The sequence below is a fragment of the Miniopterus natalensis genome, chromosome 10, assembly GCF_054644295.1.
Source record: "Miniopterus natalensis isolate mMinNat1 chromosome 10, mMinNat1.hap1, whole genome shotgun sequence".
Lineage (NCBI taxonomy): Eukaryota > Metazoa > Chordata > Mammalia > Chiroptera > Miniopteridae > Miniopterus > Miniopterus natalensis.
In genome coordinates, this window is record NC_142090.1 from 55,332,250 (window position 1) to 55,353,076 (window position 20,827).

The 20,827-nt window shown below is 39.7% G+C and overlaps 1 protein-coding gene across 3 annotated transcripts in view; it reads left to right on the forward strand.

Moving 5' to 3' along the window:
- The first annotated feature begins 4,060 nt into the window (after window positions 1–4,060).
- CROT (carnitine O-octanoyltransferase) overlaps window positions 4,061–20,827 on the forward strand; it is a 48,955-nt gene continuing 32,188 nt past the window's right edge. For 2 of the 3 annotated variants that reach the window (XR_015715176.1, XM_087821128.1), the window contains exons 1-7: window positions 4,061–4,121; window positions 4,700–4,786; window positions 6,189–6,285; window positions 8,012–8,147; window positions 12,895–13,019; window positions 14,559–14,740; window positions 14,894–15,018. Coding sequence is in view for 1 of the 3 variants with exons in the window: in XM_087821128.1 (XP_087677254.1) it covers window positions 8,033–8,147; window positions 12,895–13,019; window positions 14,559–14,740; window positions 14,894–15,018 (547 nt within the window). In the remaining 2 variants the exon portion in view is untranslated. Of the gene's footprint in view, window positions 4,122–4,613; window positions 4,787–6,188; window positions 6,286–8,011; window positions 8,148–12,894; window positions 13,020–14,558; window positions 14,741–14,893; window positions 15,019–20,827 lie in introns of those variants that run through there. The other variant, XR_001603640.2, reaches the window with a different exon arrangement.

Below are 20,827 nucleotides of genomic sequence, written 5' to 3' on the forward strand. Positions count from 1 at the left end.
TGTTCATACAAAAACTTGTACACAAATGATCAGCAGTATTATTTATATAGTCAAAATATGGAAACAATCCAAATGCCCACCCACTCATGAATGGATAAACAAAATGAGGTATATCCATACAATGTGACATGATTAACCCATGAAAAGGAATGAAGTACTGAAAAATGCTACAACATGGATGAATCTTGAAAACATTACACTAAATGAAAGAAGCCAGTTAGAAAAGACTGCATATTGTAAGGAAATAAGCCAGTCAGAGAAAGACAAGTATCACATGATGTCACTCATATGTGGAATCTAAAGAACAAAATAAACTGGTGAACAAAATAGATCCGGGGACATAGAAGCATGGAACAGACTGACGAATCTCAGAGGGAAGGCAGGGGTGGGTGGGAAGAAATTAGCCAAAGAACTTACATGCATATATGCATAACCCATGGACACAGACAATAGTGTGGTGAAGGGCTGGAGTGGAGGGAGGATGGCGGGGTCAACAGGGAAAAAAGAGGACATCTGTAATACTTTCAATAATAAAGATAAATTTTTTAAAAAGACTACATATTGTATAATCCTATTCATCTGAAATAGATTAATGGTTGCATAGGACTGGGAGGTGGGGTCAGAGGTGTGTGAGAAGTGATTGCTAATGGGTACAATGTCTTTTGTTATGGGGTGATAAAAATGTTCTAAAATTAGATTATGGTGAATACATAAGTTATGATTATAGTAAAAGCCATTGATATATACATTTTAAATGGGTGAACTTTCTGTTTGAAAATTATATTTTGATAAAGCTGTTAAATTTTTTAATAATATTATGTTCTGTAAGGAATTTTTCTGAGATATAAAAACATCATAGTTAACTCTTCCCTAGAATTTTGGTAGTCAATTTTTATATACAACAAATATCATCAAAGGCAACCAAAGCAATGATTATTTCTAAAACGAGGCCCTTTGCATGTTCATCTGCTGTTGGCAGTGGAGCTAACCTGTCAATGGCAGGTTGACCTCTTCGCATCCAGCATACTTTAAATTTGCTTTGGCTGCTTCGTAAAATGGCCACCCCTCTACTGTTCCCCCTCCCCCATTAAAAATACGGAAAGATCACATAATTATTTCTTCAATATGTTCATTTTATACATCAGAATGAAAGTAGATTAAAGATCTGTCCCATGGATTAGAGCTATTTATACTACACCTCATTACTTCATTAGAGTCATGTTTTCTGAGTAAGCTAGCTCTGCAGACCAAAATGTAAACCTCTTTTTTATACTTTTTATGGTGGAACTTAAAGAGCTACATAAGACTAAAAATGAAAGATCTTGTAGGGCCCAAAATGAAGGATCTTTTATGGCAACTTAAAAAAAAACATCACTTCTAGTACTTTCAATGTTTTCTCCAGAAAAAATATTTTGACTCCCAATCAATTTTTTCCAGTTATAAAATATTTTTATTTTATAATAAGTATCATATTTATTATGTGTATTATTTTTATAGCTACTGGGATGTAGTGTATAGCACAGGAACTGTAGTCAGTAATATTGTAATAATTTTGCACAGTGATAGATGCTTAATAGACACACCATGGCGATCACATCATATGGTATATAAATGTCAAATCACTGTTGCAGACCTGAAACTAATACAATATTGTATGCCAACTATACTTTAATAAAACAATTTAAAAAACAACAATAGAACAAAAAATTCAGTTTGTTATTTTAACTAGTCACATTTCAAGTGCTCAGAGCAACAGGTTGTTAGAGGCTATAATATTGGATAGCACAACTTTTCCATCATCACAAAAAGGCACATTACCTGGGCTTTTCACCTGGCTTGTAGCTCAATCTTGATGTTGATAAGAGAGGGTTTAGCTGTGTCTGCCAAGTATTATTACCTCAGGGATTCTTGGACTTCCGCCAGCGTTTGTACAGAATACCCTTTGCCTCCAAATGCAGTCATGCATGATGTGCTCATAATGTGAATTTGGCAGAAGACACACTGGAGAGGCCCTGAAAAAGTAGGCCATAGATAAAGAGGGGGGAAAAAAATCATATTATTCTCTGACATAATTCATGGAAAAAATTAGGCTAAACTGAAAGGTATACTTTTATATCCAACATTTAAACTAAGATGCCAGTATGCTAAACTGTCCATATATTTCATATTGTCTATACAGCAAAAACTCACAGTTTTTAACCTCGGGACAAATTATTATCATCAACGTCCTTTATGTGCCTGAAATATCTTCCTCACTAGACAATACCTCCCACTCCATTCAGATGAATGCAGACCAGTTCAAATTTACCCTGAAGAGAATACAATTTGGAATCTACTGTTAGAATGCATATTATGCATTTTGAAGAAAAACAAATCATTTATAAACATATGCTTTGGGGGACTATGGGTACATTTGCTTATTAGTATATTTTAAAAGATTACCTTTTTTTTCTCCTGCACAATCAAGTCTCTGTACAACTCATTTTCATTGTCCCAAAGTTTTTTCTTTTTCCAAGAATCCAGAAATCTTTACAGAAATAGTTTCCCTTTAAATAAATATCAAGACTAGGAGAATGACAGTGAAGCCAAGTGACCCTAAATTCTATGCCACCAACAGGCATTAAACATGCATAAACTTTTTAAGAGGTGCTAAAATTCACTAGAAAGGAGAAAAAAGTTCAATGAAGGTTTTTTGAGTAGCTTTTTATTAAGAATAAGCAAATTTTAACATTATTCACAACATAGCACTTATATACTATGAGGGAAAATTTCCTTATTGCTTCAGAAATTACTAATATAAATTAACAATCCTTTATCTGAACCTTTTTGACCTGGTATATTTCAGAATTTAGAACTTTTACTAGAAAAGTGTGTCTGCCATATATTGTGCAACACCTCCCAGCAAGGTCTGGAACTGCACTGTAATCTGTAGGAAACTTGTGAATATTCACACTGAGTGACTACTCATTTATACATAGCCTCAGTTCCATTCAGGTCAGATTTTACTAAGGGAGTTAGGAAAGATAGATGAAGGACTGGGACCTGAAATGACACGTTCATTTGAAATCTAGTTCTTTATATTTGATATCTAGTTTGGGGCCACTGTAAATTATTGTTGTTTTCTTTCACACAAAAATAAACAGTGTATTTAATATGAAAGTCAATTTTATTTCAGGAGGTAAATGTAAAACAGATTAACCGGTGAAACTAAGTTAACTGCATTACGATCTTCCTCTAGAACTTGCCGAGCTCCACTCTGGTTAAAAAGCTCAATTGTTTGGTCCGATGGAGCCCAGGCTTGAGCGTGAGCATCCCGGGGCGTCGGAGGCCTCAGGCACCTGACGACCTGCGGGAGCGCAGGGGGCCGGGGCGGCGCGGGGCGCTGCGGCGCGTCTCCGCCCGCAAACTTCAGCCTCACAGGATGAAGGTCAAGAGAGGTCAGGTGGGTACGGGCGGGGCTGCTCCCTCACCGGGACACGGGGCGACCCTAACATTCCCGTAGCAGGCGCTGGTGTAGCTTCTTGCTCCGGGGCTTCAGGAAAGGTCGCACCGGGAAGGGGAGGAGCCGCTGGCGCGCCGAGCTGGGGCCGGGGGAGGCAGGTAAACGGGGCACCGCGTCTTTAACAAGTTGGGCAAAAACGGGTCCGAGCCGCCGTTTCCCACGTCGGCCCCAGTTAGGTACCTGTGCGGGCGCAGCGCGGGGGCCCAGACCGCCGCGTCCCGGGCCCGGGCGCCGTGTTCCGCCCGCAGCACGTAGTTCCCCGCCGCCGCACCGCGTTGGGACCGTCCTCCTGGCGCCGTCCGCGCCTTTCCCGGGCCCGCGGGCTAGAGTCCAGCCGGGAGCCGCGGACGCCCGCGGGAGGCGGGGCCCGGCGCGGGCAGAACGCAGGCCCGGCCCCGCCCCGGTACCGAGTGGGGGCGGGACCTTCGCGGTGTCTATCCAATCCCCGCTCCCCGGTCGCCGCGGGGTCCCACCCTCGCCGCTTCCCGTCCAATCCGGGCTCCCCGGTGGCCGCGGGGCTGGCCTCCGCGGGTTTCTGTCCAGTTCCTCGCTCCTCGGCGGCCTTGAGGGAGCGGCTGGCGCGGCTGTCGGCGGCCGCGGAGTGGGCGAAGCTCGCGGGGTGAGGCCCCGAGACAGCGCTCCCTCCCCCCCCAACCCGTGCGGGATGGGAAAGTTAAGTCGTGTAGAGCAGAGTTAAAGAATGCGGGACGGCGGAGGCGCCGGGACTCGGGCGGGGGCTCGGGTCAGCAGCCGGGGTCGGTGGGGCATCCCGGGCGTCGGGCCGGTGGTCGCCGCGCTCGGTGGCCCCCCGGGGAGCGGAGCTGACAGCTGACCTTGGGCTGGGGGAGGAGTCTCCGCGCTTCCGTCTCTAGGGCCGAGCCTTGCACTCCGCGGCTCTGCGACAGATACTCGGGCTCGGGGCTCGGGGGTCGGGGGTCGGGGGTGGGGGGTGGGGGTGGTTCATTGTAGCCCGTGGACCTCAAGGAAGGAAGAGCGGTTGTTTGCAAGCTAGTGAACCCTATAGTAGTTTTTATCCAGCTTTCTAGCAGATGAACTTTTTGCGTGTGTTTGTTGTGCTTTCCCAAAAGTTTGCGCCTTGGGCCTCCCAACCTCTAGATTGTCTGCCACCTTTTTTCACCACCTGTTGTTAATATTACCCCCCCTGCAATTGTTAAGCTTGTTTCTTCCTTCCCACAGTTACCAGCCTAGTTCAGGCACCTGTGATCTCAAAACAGAATTGTTCCAACAGGCTCCTGGAAGTCCTAAACAATTCTTGGTGGACTGGTATGTGGCAATCAGTTTAAAAAATTTTATTTATTTATTTATTGTTCCCGATTCTCCTTTTCTCTTTGAGTTTACATCTTATTGCTCTGATTAAATCCATTGTCATCATTTTCTTAATGCATATATAGGTTCTTTTGGAATTATGTTAAATTTAATCTTTATGGTTGAGAATTCAAAACAATCCTTCATGAAAGAATCTGATAATTCATATTTTAATGTGTACCTCTTGGTTAGTTAAGACTGCAGTGGGTATGGAATTGGTACTCTTGGTCTCAGTTTCTTAATGTCTGTTAAATGGCAGGGAGGTATACAGCGAATACTTCATGTTTTCTATATATGTGTTTTAGTTTCCTATTGCTGCCGTAACAATGTATCACAAACTCAATTAAAAAACACAGATTTATTATCTCACAGTTCCTATAGATCAGAAGTCCAGGTAGATTTAGCTGGGTACTCTGCTTAGGAACTCTCAAAGCTGGAATAAATGTTTCTGTAGTCCTGGGCTCTCCTCCTGGGGGCTCTGGGGGAGAATCCACCTCCAGGAGGCTCATTGAGGTTGTTGGCAGAATTCATTTATGTGCCGTTGTAGAACTGAGGTCCCCATTTCCTTCCTGGCTCTCAGCTGAGGTCTCTCTTAGTCCCTTAAAACCACCTGCATCTTCAAAGCCAGACAACACCTTTTGTGGTTTTAATCTCTCTGACTCTTCTGTCACCAGCAGGAGAAAGCTTTCTGCTTCTAAGGGCTCAAGTGATTAGATTAGGCCCACCTGGATAATCTCCCTATTTTAAGGTCAGTTGTGTTGTGTAAAATAACAGGATCATAGTCTTGGAAATGAAAATCTCATATTCACAGGTTCTGAGGATGTGGTGGGGTGGGGGGAGTCATGGAGGTCATTCATAGAAATTCTGCCTAGCTAGCATAATGTGGTTGTCTTAACCAGATTATTTTTATAATGTGCTTATGTAGGCATTTTAAAAAACCCTAACAACAACTCTATCTGATCATATGATTATACTTTCTACAGTTAACGAAATGTAAAGTTAGTTGTCCAGGGTCACATGTCTAGAAAGTGGCCGAGTTGGTATTTGAGCCCAGATCTACATTTCAGTTAGGTCTGAAGTCATGTTTATGTATGGTTAGAGTGAAGGGCAGCCAAAGTCATCAGGAAGAAGCTGAGACATTATGAAATCTTTGTTGTATCTCATTTTTGGATTATCTCTTTATATTACTGGTTTAGGCCAAGCTCTTCTACCCTAACAAAGGAAGCCCAAAATACAATGGTATAAAAAAGATAAAAGTTTTTTGTTGATGTTTTCATAAATCTAGAGGGAAGAGTCCAGGACTAGTAGGAGGATTATTATAACCTTAATACAGGCATCCCTCATTTTATTTCACTTACAGATTTTTTTACCAATTGAAGGCAAGACCCTCTACCAGCAAAAAGTTTACAACTCACTTGATTGCAGTGGTCTGGAGTCGAACCTGCAATATCTCTGAGGTATGCCTGCACATGGCTTTCATAAATGGGTCCAAGGTTCTGTTCTAGTTGCGACTACCTGCTAGGCAGTGACAAGGAGAGAAAGCACAAGGAGAACACATGTAGTCCTTTATAAGGGCATGACCTGGAGGTGACACATACATCACAAAGCCATACTGAGCTCCAAAGGAGAGAAGGAGAGCTATAGCTGTGTGGCTGTATGCCCAGCAAAAACTCAAGATTCTGTTAAGAAAGAAAAGGAAAATTATATTGACTGAAAAGAGTCTCTGCCATACCACCTTTTTTTTTTATATAATGTTTTATTCTGTAACCTCTGAGTGGAATATTTTGTTTGTCTTTGCTATTAGTTTTAAAACATTGTATTTGAAAGGACAGGAAATTCTTAGTATTAATGTTCCTTGATTTCTCAATTGGTATTTTAATACATAATTTATAAAGACTTTTTTGAGAAATCTCATTTTTCATTTAGCCCTTGTAAAACTCATTTACATTTTGGGTTAGTTTGAATTTTCTGATGAAAATACATTTGTGGGAAATGTTCACGATTGCTTTGGGAAACTTAAAACCATTCTGTGTAGGTCTCACAGCATCTGCACAATTAGAGTACAGCAGCTTGTCATGTGATTTTATGTATTCTAATATTCTTATATATTTGCTCTCCAAAGTTCTCTGTCTGTCAGCCCATTATTCTCTTCTGTACATCTGAATTCTACCTACCCATTTACATCTACTGCAGGTCCCTTCTCCCACTATTACGTAGCCTTTGTATAGGGGGGAAGACTGGAGGCAAACACATCTGGATTTGAGTTGTTGGTTTGATCTGAGGCAAGTTACCAAATCTCTCTGAGTTTTGGTTTCTTTATTTGTAAAATGGTAGTGAATGCCACTCCGGAGATAATATGAAGACTAGGGAGATAATACGTTTTCTGTGGTACCTACTGCAGTATTTGGCAAATAGGAGGTGCTTAATAAATGATAATTATCCTAGTCCCACTGATTATTCCTTGACTTCTAGCACTTTGAGTTGTAGGGGAGGAAAAACACTTTTCCTTCTACCCTCCTAAGTTCTTCTGGTTGGTCCAGTAATCAAATTGACATGAAACAGAGTAACAGGAAAAAATAACCACATATATTACATACGTACATACGGAGGTTCTGTAAGAATGTGGGCCCCTGAGGACAGATCTGGCAGTTAAGGTTTATATGCCATCTTGAGCTAAGAAGAAGTAGGAGGTTGTGATTTGGGCCTTCAAAAGGCAGGGAGGCAATTCACATGGAGAAGGGAAAGCAAATGTTAGGTAAATAGATGGGACACAGAGAGGTCTTTGATCAGATGCTTTGCCAAGTTACTCCCTGTGTATCACATTTAGTTCTTACTAAACTTTCGATTGCTTTCTTCCTGGAGCTGGCCCTCTATCTAAATTCTTTTTGGCTGTTGGAAGGAAAGTCAAAGTTTTTCCTGAGTCTTTTGTTTCTTAAAAATAACAAGCTTAAAATAATCATTGTCCAAAAAAGGCATATTTTGGGGTGGCAAACTCTGCTTCCCCTCAGAGTATATTCTTTTTTAAAATTGGTTTTCTCTCTGACAAGTTTATGAATTTATTAAGGGCTAGCACCAAGTCCTGGATATACTGCGGTCCCTAAATATTGATTTAGTGAGTTGGACCTACCATATATAAGAATACTTATGTGGTTGAAGTTGTTAGGGTTGTCTTTTTTTCTTTAGCTTTCCTATTGTGATTGCATCATGGAAAATCAATTGGCAAAGTCAACTGAAGAACGAACATTTCAGTACCAGGATTCTCTTCCATCACTGCCTGTTCCTTCCCTTGAAGAATCATTAAAAAAATACCTTGAATCAGGTATGTTTGTAATCTTTTAGTATAACTATTGTTAGCAACTTAGAAAATTATGAAATTGTTAGAAGTCAGTGAGGGTCTAATTGCTTTTTCCTTTAGGCTCATGATATTTAAATACCCTTAAAATGTCCAAAATTTTCTCTTATGTTAATTTTTCCATAGTTTAAAAAGCCAGATAGTGTTATTAGGCTTACAATAAAAAGTAATAGTTTTTTGCCCCCACCCCCTACAAATCCCACTCTCTCAAGCAAGTATTTTCAAATAATTTATGTTTCTTGTGTTATCTCCAGGCTTAAACTATTTAAACTTCTTGTGCTACTATTTCTTGGATTTTTCAGTTGTTGCTATTATGAATTAGTTCCTAAAAATATGTGGATTTAGCTCTCTTATACCACCTAACCTTCCTCCCCCCAACATATATGCAATCCAACATATCCACATTTGCCCACTCATTCTTTCAATATAGTTGTACAAATCACCATTTGGGATTAAATTAGTATTGACCTGATTTAATTTAGGGATTCACCTAATATAAATCACTAGTTACCTGAATTGATTTGCCTGACCATTTAGGGTTTATGGTTTTGCAGTTATTCATTCACAAGAGAACCACTTGGTGCATTTTTATCACCTTTTTGTGCATCCCCCCACCCCCACTCCCATTTTTCATTTGCTTAGTTTGTTTTGTATTCACAACTGATTAACCCCCAAATATTTCAATACACTGAGAATCCTTGAATATCTTTAAATACATAAGATATTCTCTCAGTTTCATTTCTTCTTGGAGGCATCCCCCCAACGCCCTTTTTTTCTCTTGCTCCAATCAGCGTTTCTTGAGCTGATGGGGCAGCTGTTGTCCTGCGGCTTTCCTTTGGTCATCTTCCTGGTAATTCCCTTCACCCCTCCTATGTTGGATTCCCTGGTTCTTGGATTCTGTCTTCCTCTTTTTTCCTCTTCTCACATTTTAGTGCAGTACCTCTTCAGTAGTCACTTGAGAAAGGGTATCTGGGACCTAAAAGACATTTATTCTACCTTAGTACTTGATTGATTGGCTGACTATAGAATTCTGGGTTGGAAATTATATTTTTAAAGAGTTTTGAAGGCACTGTTTGTTCCTCTTAAGAAGTCTGATGCTGTTTTGATGTTTAGTCCTTTCTATGTGACCTGTGGTTTTTTACTCTCTGGATGTGTCCGGCAACCTCTTTTTTTTTATTCCTAGCATTCTGAATTTCTCAATGATGTCTCTTAGCCTGTAGGGTTTTTTTTTTTCATTTATTTCTTCGAACATGTTGCGGATTCTCTTAGTTTAAAAAGTCATGTTCTTTAGTTCTAGGACATTTTTGAAATACTGTTTCTTTGATAGTTTTCTCCTCACTTCTTTGCTTCCTGTTTCTGGAACTACTGTTACTTGGATCTGGGTCCTTCTAGGTTAAGCTTTTAATTTAAAAATGTTTCCCTTTCATTATTAGTGTGTTAATTGCTGTTAAGTGAGCTTTGACTCCTGGTGACCCTATGAATGAGTGATGTCCACAATGTCCTGTCCTCAACAGCCCTGCTCGGCTCCTGTAGAAGCCTATGGCTTCTTTTATGCAGTCAGTCCATCTGGTCTTCCTCATTTCCTGGTGTCTTCTATTTTACCCAGTTCTAGTGTCTTTTTCCAGAAAACCTGCCTTTTCATGATATGCCCAAAGTAGGACAGCTTCAGTTTTCTCCTTTTTGCCTCTAGTGATATTTCAGGCAAACTCTAGGACCTGCTTGTTTGTCTTTCTGGTGGTCCAGGTTATCCATAGAGCTCTCCTCCAACACCATGTTTCAAATGAATCAATTTTTTTTCCCTATCAACCTTCACTGTCCAACTTCTGCATCCCTATATAGTTATTGGAAATACAAGGGTGTGGATGATCTAAGCCTTGGTCTCTAATGGCACATCTTTGCTCTTGGTGATCTTTTCTAATTCTTCCATTGTTGCCCTTTCAAGTCTCAGCTTTCTCTTGATTTCTTGGCTGCAGTCTCCATTTGAAATGGTGACTGAATCAAGGTAAGCAAAACCTTAACAATGTTGCTATCTTCATTGTCTATGTTAAAGTTATGTATTTCTTCTGTAGTTATGATTTTTGTCTTGATGGTCAAATTCAGTCCTGCTTTGGCACCTTCTGTCACTTTCATCAGAAGTCATTTCAAATCATTGCAACTTTCTACCAGTAAGATGGTATCATCTGTATATCTTAAGTTATTGATATTTCTTCCACCAGTTTTCACTCCTTCCTTTGAGTCTAGTCCAGCTTTTTGTATGGTACATTCTGTGTGCAGACTAAACAAAAAGGGAGATAGAATACACCCTTGTCTGACACATTTGCTTATAGGAAACTATTCTGTCTCTCCATGTTCTGCCCTGACAGTGGCTTCCTGTCCACAATACAGGTTACATATCAGGATGATCAAATGCTGAGGCACGCCCATTTCTTTCAGAGCAATCCATGCATAGCTTTTCATGATCTGTGCACTCAAAGGCTTTACTGTCACCTATAACATATAGACTAACCTTCTGAAATTCTTTGGAGCACTCCAGTATCCAACAAATGCTTGCAGTTAGGGTGCCTCTTTCTTTTCTGAATCCAGCTTGAACAACCAGTATTTCCTAGAAGGTAAAAGCTTTTGTTGCATCGCCTTGAGTATTACTTTACTTGTGTGGGAAATTAGAGTAAAGGCCTTAGAGTTACCACACATCTTGGCATCTTCTTTCTTGAAGATTGGGATTTAGTCTTGGCTGGTGTGGCTCAGTTGGTTGGGCATCGTCCTGTGCACCAAAAGGTTGCTGGTTCCATTTCCTGGTCAGGGCACATGCCCAGTTGCAGACTCAATCCCCCAGTGGGGGGCTTGCAGGAGGCAGGCGATCAATGTTCCCCTCTCGCATCGAGGTTTCTCTCTCTCCTCCCTTCCTCTCTCTAAAAATAAATAAAAATATATTTTTAAAAAAGATTTGGATGCATATTCGTTGTTAATGCCTTCCCCTTTTTGTTCTGTTACTGTTCAGTATTACCAATCCTTTGTTCTGCTCTCTGATTCGTGAGAGGCTTTCCTCAAATATCTGGCAATCCTTAGACATTCATATTTGAGTCAGACCCTAAAAAGCTGACTAGGAGTTCTGTGTGCATGGGTCCAAGGGCTTGGTGACTAGTGAGCCTTAGAGTGAGCCTTCTAGGGTAATAGGGCAGAGAACTAGCAGTTCTATTAGGTCATACCCAAATACCAGTACTCCTTTCTCTTGTCCTGATCAGTTTCACCAGAGAAGAATCCTCTCATCATTTGGTTAAAAGACGTAAGCCTGACTGCTGGTGTTTTGGGAGCTTAATAGAGGGAAGGGACTGGAGGACTCATTGTTCTGGGTATACACTTTCGGTATAATCCATTCCTCTTTTTTCAGTTTGAGCTAGAATCCAGGTTTTCTGCTTTATCTGGTCCAACTTCTCCTGAGAGTAAACCTCCACATTTCTACTGGCATTGGGAGGAAGTTGCCTGGCTTTCTACACAGAGACAAGTGTGGATGGGGCAATTGTCTGCTGCTTCTAAAGACTTTGAAGCAATCTTCCTGTTTCCAGCCTCACTTTGCCCCCTGCCTTTGGAATTCCATGTGTCTTGAATTCTTGAACCTTTCTGGGATTATACTGTAGGAATTGGCTGGCTTCTTGGTGTGCACCTAATTCTACCCTATCTCCCGCTACCTTCCACTCTCTAGGCTTTAGATACTTTCTCCATTCTACAAAGTCAGTTGCCATTTTTCCATGTGTTTTGTAATTTGTAAAATGTTAGCTTGAGCTGTCTGCTGTCCTCTCTTTGTTCATTTTTTTTCCCTTATGGATTTATACCTTTTTAATTACTGTCATTTTAGTGATTTTCCAGAAGTAGTGGAGGTAAATCTGTATCTTAATTCACTTTACTTAACTGGAAGCCCTCTGTTGTTTTTTTAAAATTCCTTTTCTTCTTTTTTCTCATCTACTTTCATTTGGGAATTCTAGTATTTTTTAAAAAAAATTACTGATTATTCACTTTTTGATTATTCAGGTGTACTCTTTATGAATACAGATATTTAAATTTATTTTGATGTAAGATTCTGAAGAGGCAGAATAGAGCAAAAGGTAGATATTAATGTCCCAAAATTTCTAAAATTTACTTTTATCTATAGTTTAATTTTCTGAGCACTTGGTTTTAATGGATTAAGAATCCTATATCCTTTCTTTTTCTTTTCTTTTCATGCACGTGTGTGTGAAGGAAACCATTATTGGCCACATGGCACCCAACACTGCTCTGGGCAGGCTTTACACTTATATATTGCATGTTTACATGCAGAATGTTCAAGGCTCTCCTTGAACATTAGTGGAAAGATGCTTTAATTTCTCTTATTTGTGGCTAAACAGGATTTACTTTCCTATTGGACTAATAGGACTAATAGCTAGATGATACTCCTGTCTTTGTCATTTTAACTATCATCCAGAATGATTTTTAAAAAATTCTTCAGGAAATGGTTATTAGATTACATAATTTCCACTGTTTTATTTTTTTTTACAGTATTTTGTATTGTTGCTCTTAAGCTATTTTCATGTTGTAAACTCTAATTTATTGGACTGCTGTGATAATTAATATTCCATAATGGTTTTACATAACTGAGTCTCAGGATTTGTGTAAGTAATAATAATTGAGGTGAGTTTGTGGTGCTTCATGTCTAAGCACTTTAATGAATTTTTTTTTATAGTAAAGCCGTTTGCAAATGAAGAAGAATATAAGAAAACTGAAGAAATTGTCCAAAAATTTCAAAATGGTATTGGAGAAAAATTGCACCAAAAATTACTTGAAAGGGCAAAAGGAAAAAGAAATTGGGTAATTATGTTATTGTCCTTAAGATTAGAAAATTGATGATGCTTAAAAAATGAAAATGTTACATAGCTTTCATTTTAAAATTATTACTGTAAAAATTCTTACAATTATTATTGTCATTATTATTCAGAAGAATTTATGAACCTCTTAACTCCGGAGTTTTGAGTGTTATGGGTGGACAACTTTCTTATCATATGGAAAACTTGTTAAAACACAGATTTCCTGGGACCAGTCATTCTGATTCAGTATCTCTGGAATGGAACCCAGAAACCCTTATTTTAACAACTGCTCCATGTAGTTTGTAGACCAAACTTGAGAGAAACATTTTGTCCAGGTAATCGCTGCCTAAAAAGCTCGAAACACTACTAAATAGATGTGTCACATAGGTGGTGTACAAGTATTTAAACAGTGCATGTGAGAAAAAGGGCCATTACAAAAAATTGGAGTGGGGAACAGTTGTGAGTATTCTGTGTTTCAGTTAGATTAACAAGACATTGCTATAGTAATTATTAAGGATATCAATTTTCTACAAGGAGTCTGGCTTCTTCAACTTAACTACTCTACTTCTGTAGTGTAAACCAGAAGATTTAATTAAAATCATTACTTTAGTCTAGAAATAATGATGGCAATATTTGCTTTTAGTTTTAGAAATTAAAAAGCAAGCTTATCTTTTCTTCAGCCATTGATACCTATGATGGAATAATAAAATTTTATACGAATAATAAAATTTTATATTTCCAGATTCCTTTATTCTCAGTCTTGAGCTTTGAACGATTTTTTTTTTTTTTTAAATCTCAGAGAGAGGAAGGGAGGGAGAGAGGGAGAAACATTGATTGGTTACCTCCTGCACGCATCGGGACTGGGATCGAACCCGCAGCCTGGGTGTGTGCCCTGACCCGAAATCAAACTGCCACCTTCTGGTTTACCGGATGATGCTCCAACCAACTGAGCCACACCGGCCAGGGCGAGCCTTGAATGATTTTAATTAAATTAGGGTAAAGGTAAGAAGTTGTTGTTCTGCCTGTATCCTTTTTATTTGTATCTTTTTCTGAATGACTGATTATAATAGAGAACATCAATCTTTTCTAAAATAACTTAAGGTAACTTGATAAGATCTGCTTTCTTATGCATGAAATTAAAGTGCCTATAGTGAAAGAGGGACACACAGAACACTGTGAAAAACCTAAATTTTTTAAACCTACTGAAAAGCTTTTATATTTCTGATTTACTATTTCAGTTTTTGCATGGAAAAGGAAAATTGTAAATCCCTTAATTGAGGATTTATTGACTAGCTAGCGTACCCCTGGTACTCTGAGAAAACACACCTCAGTACTTTGTTGGGTATTTGTGACTTTAATATCATCTGTCTGAAAGTGCTTTTTTGTTTCATGTTTTTGATAACGTAGTTAAACTGAATAGTATTTAAGACCTTATGGCTCCAAAGGAAAGAAGAGAAAAAAATGCAAATAGACAGTAACTTTTTCTTTTTTTTTACACATTCACGTATTATCAGTAGCATTAGGCTGATGTTCTTTATTTTAGCTGGAAGAGTGGTGGCTGAATGTTGCCTACCTGGATGTCCGTATACCATCACAACTGAATGTCAACTTTGGGGGTCCTGCGCCCCATTTTGAACATTACTGGCCTCCAAAGGAAGGCACGCAATTGGAAAGAGGCAGTATAAGTCTTTGGCATAACTTGAACTACTGGCAGCTGTTAAGAAAGTAAGAATACTTATGGGAATTTATAAAGAAATTTACCCAGAGTCTCAGGTTGAGAAGCTTAATTTACTTATTTGGGGATGAATAATATAGTTATGACTATTTGGCTTATAAGTTTTATAGTGACTTCTTAATCAAAAATTTTTTTTTTAATAGAGAAAAAGTGCCTGTTGATAAAGTTGGGAATACTCCTCTAGATATGAGTCAATTCCGCATGCTGTTTTCTACCTGCAAGGTTCCAGGAATTTCTAGAGATTCAATTATGAGTTATTTTAAGACTGGTAAGTATAAAATGTGGGTATTTTCTTTGGTAAAGGCATTGGGATTGGCTAGTTTTGCTGTAGTTTCTATGACACTGTGGAATATACTCTTTTGAAAAATATTTATTGGCTTTTGACTAACCAAAGGCTTCTATGAACCTTTCAGTCATTCTGATTAGTTAAAAGTGACTTATGGGGATGGATTTTCTAAACTGTCTTACATAGTTCTATACAAATCTGATGCTAATGTTGCATCATTTGAAAGTTTAAATTTTAGTTAAAGAGTAGAGTTATGAATCAGAGTGTTAGGAAATCTGGGGAATATGATTTGGATCCTTCTGTTTCTACCCTCCTTCCTTCTTAACTGAAGTCTCTTTTTGAGTGTTTGCTTATATGTGTTCATCATATCCCTCATTGTGAATATGATTTTCTTTCCTCTTATGTGAGGTGAGAGCCTGGTATAAGTCTTCTTAAAGGCACATGAGTTCAGATTCACTCATCAAAGTCTTTGTTTTTACTGTCAGTTTAATAGCAGTGTCTGCTTGGTGGTGTCCCAGCATATCTTGCAATGGAAAATTCTGTTGTAGTAACTGCTAGTTTTGTTACTTGAGGAATTTTGGGGTTTTTATTTTTTATTTTTATTATTTTAATCTTCACCAGAGGATATTTTTTTCCATTGATTTTTAGAGAGAGTGGAAGGGAGTGGGGAGGAAAAAGAGAAACATCAACATGAGACACATCGATTGGTTGCCTCCTTCACACACCATGACCAGTGGCAGGAATTGAACCTGCAACCCAGGTACATGCCCTTGACCGGGAATCAAACCAGAGACCCTCCAGTGTGTAGGCTGATGCTCTAACCACTTAGCCAGGCTGGCCGGGGCAGGAATTTTGGAATTTTTATTTTTTATAAATTTAATGACATAGTTTATAATTACTAAAGAATGTAATTATGAATGGATATTTTTCTTATATACAATTTTATTTAAAAGTAAAATTCCTGTAGCCAACTTTGCTTGTAGTGTGAGAGGTATGAGTTTATTTCCATGTAGAATTTAACTCCTCTTTGTAAACCTCTTTAGATGCTTGAGATAATGTCCTCAAGCCTACACACATTTACCTTGATGTTGCAAGTGAAAGAATTAAGAGAAAGAATTAAGGAATCTGGTTATTTTGGCATGAAGTTTAATGCCTAAGTATGAGTGGAAAAGATGAACAGGAGAAAATTTATATGAGAGCAGCAGTAGCAAAGAGAGAGAATATGTACACCAGTTAAGAACTAATATCTGGCCCTGCTGAGCGTGGCTCAGCAGTTGAGCATTGACCTATGATCCAGGAGATCATGGTTCAATTCCTGGTCAGGGCACATGTGTGGGTTGCAGGCTCTATCCCAGTCAGGGGCATGCAGAAGGCAGATCAGTGACTCTCTCATCATTGATGTTTCTGTCTCTTTCTGTCCCTCTCCCTTCCTCTCCCTGAAATCAATTAAAATATATTAAAAAAATAACTAATATCAGTAGACCTGGTTTTGAATTTAATCTTTATCACCTAATAAAGATTTCTTTAGATAAGGTGACTCCTTTAAGTTACAGTATATAAAACGGGGATTCATTGATTTAATAATGAACTTCTTGATACAGTGGCTCAAGCTGTCACGGTCAGTATATTCTCTAACTTATGGCTATGTGAAGAGGTATAAATAGGGATAAAGCTGAGGTAATAAGTAAACATGAAAAATATCGGAGAGTTGATGACAAATACAATATAGAGAATTCAAATAACGAGTAACTGGGTGGCTATTTTAGACAAGGTGGTCAAGGAAGACCACTCTGAGGATCTGAATGATAAGATAATCCTGCACAGGTTTTTGGTGTTTTTTTGTTTTTGTTTCGTTCAGTTTGTTTCTGTTTTGTTTGGTTTGTGTTGCAGGAGTGAGGGGAATCCCCTGGGCATCATAAACTTGGCATGTTTGAAGGGCATTGTGGATGGACCAAAGTAGGTGGGGGGCGGGGCAGACTGGAAAGGTGACTAGAAGCTAGATCATACAGTACTTTGTAAACCAACTGAGGTGTTTGGCTTTATATTTAAAATGTGAATGGATACTATAAGTGGGTTTTGAGAAAGTGTGATGTCACCGGGTTAATATTTTAAAGATACTTCTATATGCTATGTGAAGAAAAGATTTTAGGAGACAGACAAGTGTAGAAGCAGGGTCAGTTGGAAAGTTGCTTTAATAGTCCAAGTGAGCCATAATAATGATTTGTACTTGGGGGGAAGCATGGACTGGTAAAAAGTGATTAGATTCTGGATATATTTTGAATTTGGGCTTAGCAGAATTATTCATAGATCGGTTATGAGATATAAGAAAAAATAGGAATTATAGATGACTTCAAGATACTTGGCTTGAATAACTAATGGGGTAGGTAGGTGTGTTGATTCACAAGGTGGAGAAAATTGAGAAGCATTTTGGGGGAGGAAAATCAAAAGTTCCCGTAGACTATGTTAAGTTTAAGATGACTTTTAGACTTCTAGTGGAAATGTTAAATAGGCAATTGGATAAAAATTGAGTGTTTGGGGAGAATTCTGGACTGCAGATAAAGATTTAGGGGTCATCATTAGCAGGCATAGAAATTCTTTTTAAAGCCATAGGAGTAGATGAGATTACTTTTGGAACACATAGATGAAGGTACCAGGGAACCAGTAAAAGTACTTGGTGATCAGAGAAGGAGCCAGCAAAAAAGACCAGGGTAGGAAGAAAACAAGGATAGTGGTCTCCCAGAATCCAAGAGAAAGAAGTATTTTATGTTACGCTTTTGAGAGGTCAAATAAGATAAAAATTAAAAGTGACCATTGGAATTGTCAACATGATGTTCACAAAGTCTGCCCTTGACAAGAGCAGCCTTAGTGGAAGTTGGGGAAGGGAGCTCCAGTGGAGGAAGTGAAGGCAGACATGTGGTGACAACATCTGGAAATAATGTTTGTGAAAAAAGTTTTGATGTGCAGTGGGAGATATTTTTGTTTATTTTTTTTAAAAGATGAGTGATATTGCCCATCTGGTGTGGCTCAGTTGGTCGAGCATCGTCCCATGCACCAAGCGGTCACTGGTTCTGTACCTGGTCGGGGCACGTGCCCGGGTTGTGGGCTCGATCTCCAGTAGAGGGCGTGTGGAGGGCAGCCGATAGATGTTTCTTATCAGTGTTTCTCTCTTTCTCTCCCTCTCCCTTCCTCTCTCTCTCAAATCAATAAAAACAGTTTTTAAAAAGATGAGTGATATTATATCATAGGAATGCATAGGAGAGAAGGAAAAATAGTCTTGCAGGGGAAGGGATAGGAGCCAAAGTCACTGAGAAGGTAAGAGCTGAGAGGGTCAAGAGCAGAGGTGGTGGAAGGATTGGTCTTTGGTCTTCAAGAGCAAGGGTGAGAGGTCATGAGGAAAGTGTGCATCTCGATGCAGGCAGATTGGCCAGTTTTGTTACAGGAAGATGTGGAGGTCCTGTGCATTCTTTGTGTTTTCCCTGGTGAAATAAGAACTGAGGTCACCACCTCAGGTGGAAGATTTAAGGAGAGAGGAGAAAGTTTGAAATAGCCACTTTGGAAAGTGGGAAAAGCAGACATGCTGTGGAAATGCGGAGTAGCTGAGCGGTGTCGAGTGACCATTTAAAATGTGTGTTTATGAATTTGAAGTTAGGCTACATGGTGTGTTGTGGTTTTTTCCTTCATCTACAATCAGGGGCAGGTGCAGAGGAGAGGGTGGGAAGGATTGAAGGGCTTTTGCAAGGGGGAGATTATAATGCTGGATGCTGGAATCTATCCTGGACAGGGTGAAAGTTGAAGAAATCGTGTGTGTGTGTGTGTGTGTGTGTGTGTGTGTGTGTGTGTCACGGGGCGGGGGGGGGTGGCATCAGAGGGCAGCATGCGAGCTGCTGTGGCTATGAGGCTAGTCTTAGTAAGGAGGCAATAGTAAGAACTGGTTTCTTTACTTATCACCTAAGAGACCATTAAGACTAATTCAGTCTTACCTCTTATCCTGTTCACCTCATTTTGCGCAAAAAGTTCAGACTTCCTGTGTCGTGTCTTGTCATCAGGATTCATGGGTTTGTTCACAGCCTAATTGATCCAAGTTCCCCACTACTGTGACCCACCCCCCTTCCCCAGACCCTTCCCCAAACCCTTTGCTGTACTTCCTGGAACTCATGGTCACAAAACCCGTTATATCCTCAACATTTTCCCTGAAAGCTCCTGTTTCCTTCTGAAAGGCACTGGTACTGAAGCCTGGTTGTCCTTTGAGCTCACTGCTTTTCATAGAACCATCTCAAGTGGGGATTTCTCTTTTCTCCTTGGGTACTAGAGGGCATGTAGGAGACCTTCCTTGTCCTCTCTATTTCCCATTGCTCTTTCCATTTTTTCTTCTTTCTTACCATTTGAGCTCTTAAAAAAAATGCACTCAGGTTATATCACCACTGCTTATCATTATTTCAGTGACTTTCCTTTTGATCATTTGCCTTAATTTATTGATTGTTTTAGTGCCATGTCACTGCCTTTCCATTATTACTTCAGTCACATTCTTGATGACTTGAGCTTCCAGCTGTAGTTGGTCAATGCTCCTTTTCTTTATTTTCTTTCTCTAGGAATCTGTATCTTCATTCCATCTTAAGCAGCCACCCACTCCTATGGTCATGCCCTAAACCGTGTTATTATCAAAAACTCTATCACCTCTGTCATCACAGTTATAAGCACCTCAGTCTGATATCCACCTTCTCTCCAAGACTCACTTCCTTTAGTTGTCCACCTCAGCTATTTCTTTGACCACATTGTGACTTGCAATTCAGTTACCCCACAGTTCCTCACAGTTCCACCCCTCCCTCCCCCACTCCGAGTCTTAACTCTGTTCTATGGTTCTTCACGGTAATCACTCCCCCGCATATACATTGAGATCTTTGCCCACCCACTTCCTCCCCACTGCCCCCCTACCATAGCAATTAAATTTCAATCTTTAGCTTTACCTCCACCTATCAGAGAGATCTACTTTAGCAATTTACTTAGCCAGAGAAAACCACAAAACCTCACTTTTCTGTCTCTCTTTTTTTTAAACTTAACTTTTCTCAGTTAAGTTTCAAGTGGACCCAGGTTACTATCTTGCCATATTCTTCTGTTAGGTTATCCTCATTTCCAGAAAAGACCATTTTATGCCATTCTCCTTCCTTATTCTCAGCTAACAAACCCTTTTCTTATTTTCAATGTAAAACCAATCTTTGCATTCTCAAATTTACCAGCCTATCTGGCAGGCAGAATTACACCACCTCCCTGCCCCACGCACAGGATGTCCACTTCCTAATCCTTGGAATCTGTTGAATGTGTTAGGTTACATGGTAAAGAGGAATTAAGGTTACAGAGGAAATTAAGGTTGCTAATAAATATAATAAACTGGCTTTTCCTGGATTACCCTGGATTTTTCAGGTGGGCCCAAAGTAATCAAGAGTTCTTATAAGTGGGAGAAAGAGGTAGAAGTGAAAACCGATGAGCTAGCAGCATGAGAAAGTCTTGATTTCCCCTCGATGAGTTGGAAGGTGGAGGAAGGGGGGGGGGGCATGAGCCCAGGAATGTGAGCAGTCTCCAGAAGCTAGAAAAGTGAAGGAGACATTCTCCCACAGGCCTCCAGAAGGAACACAGACCTGCCGACACCTTCATTTTAGCCCAGTAAGACACATTTCAGTCTTCTAAATTAGGGGGAATTTGTTACAGCAATCGTAGAAATATACTCATTTAAGTATTTTCCCATCCTACAACGCCTTTGCAGTACGTTATTGCACAATCACCTGTTTTGCCTTCC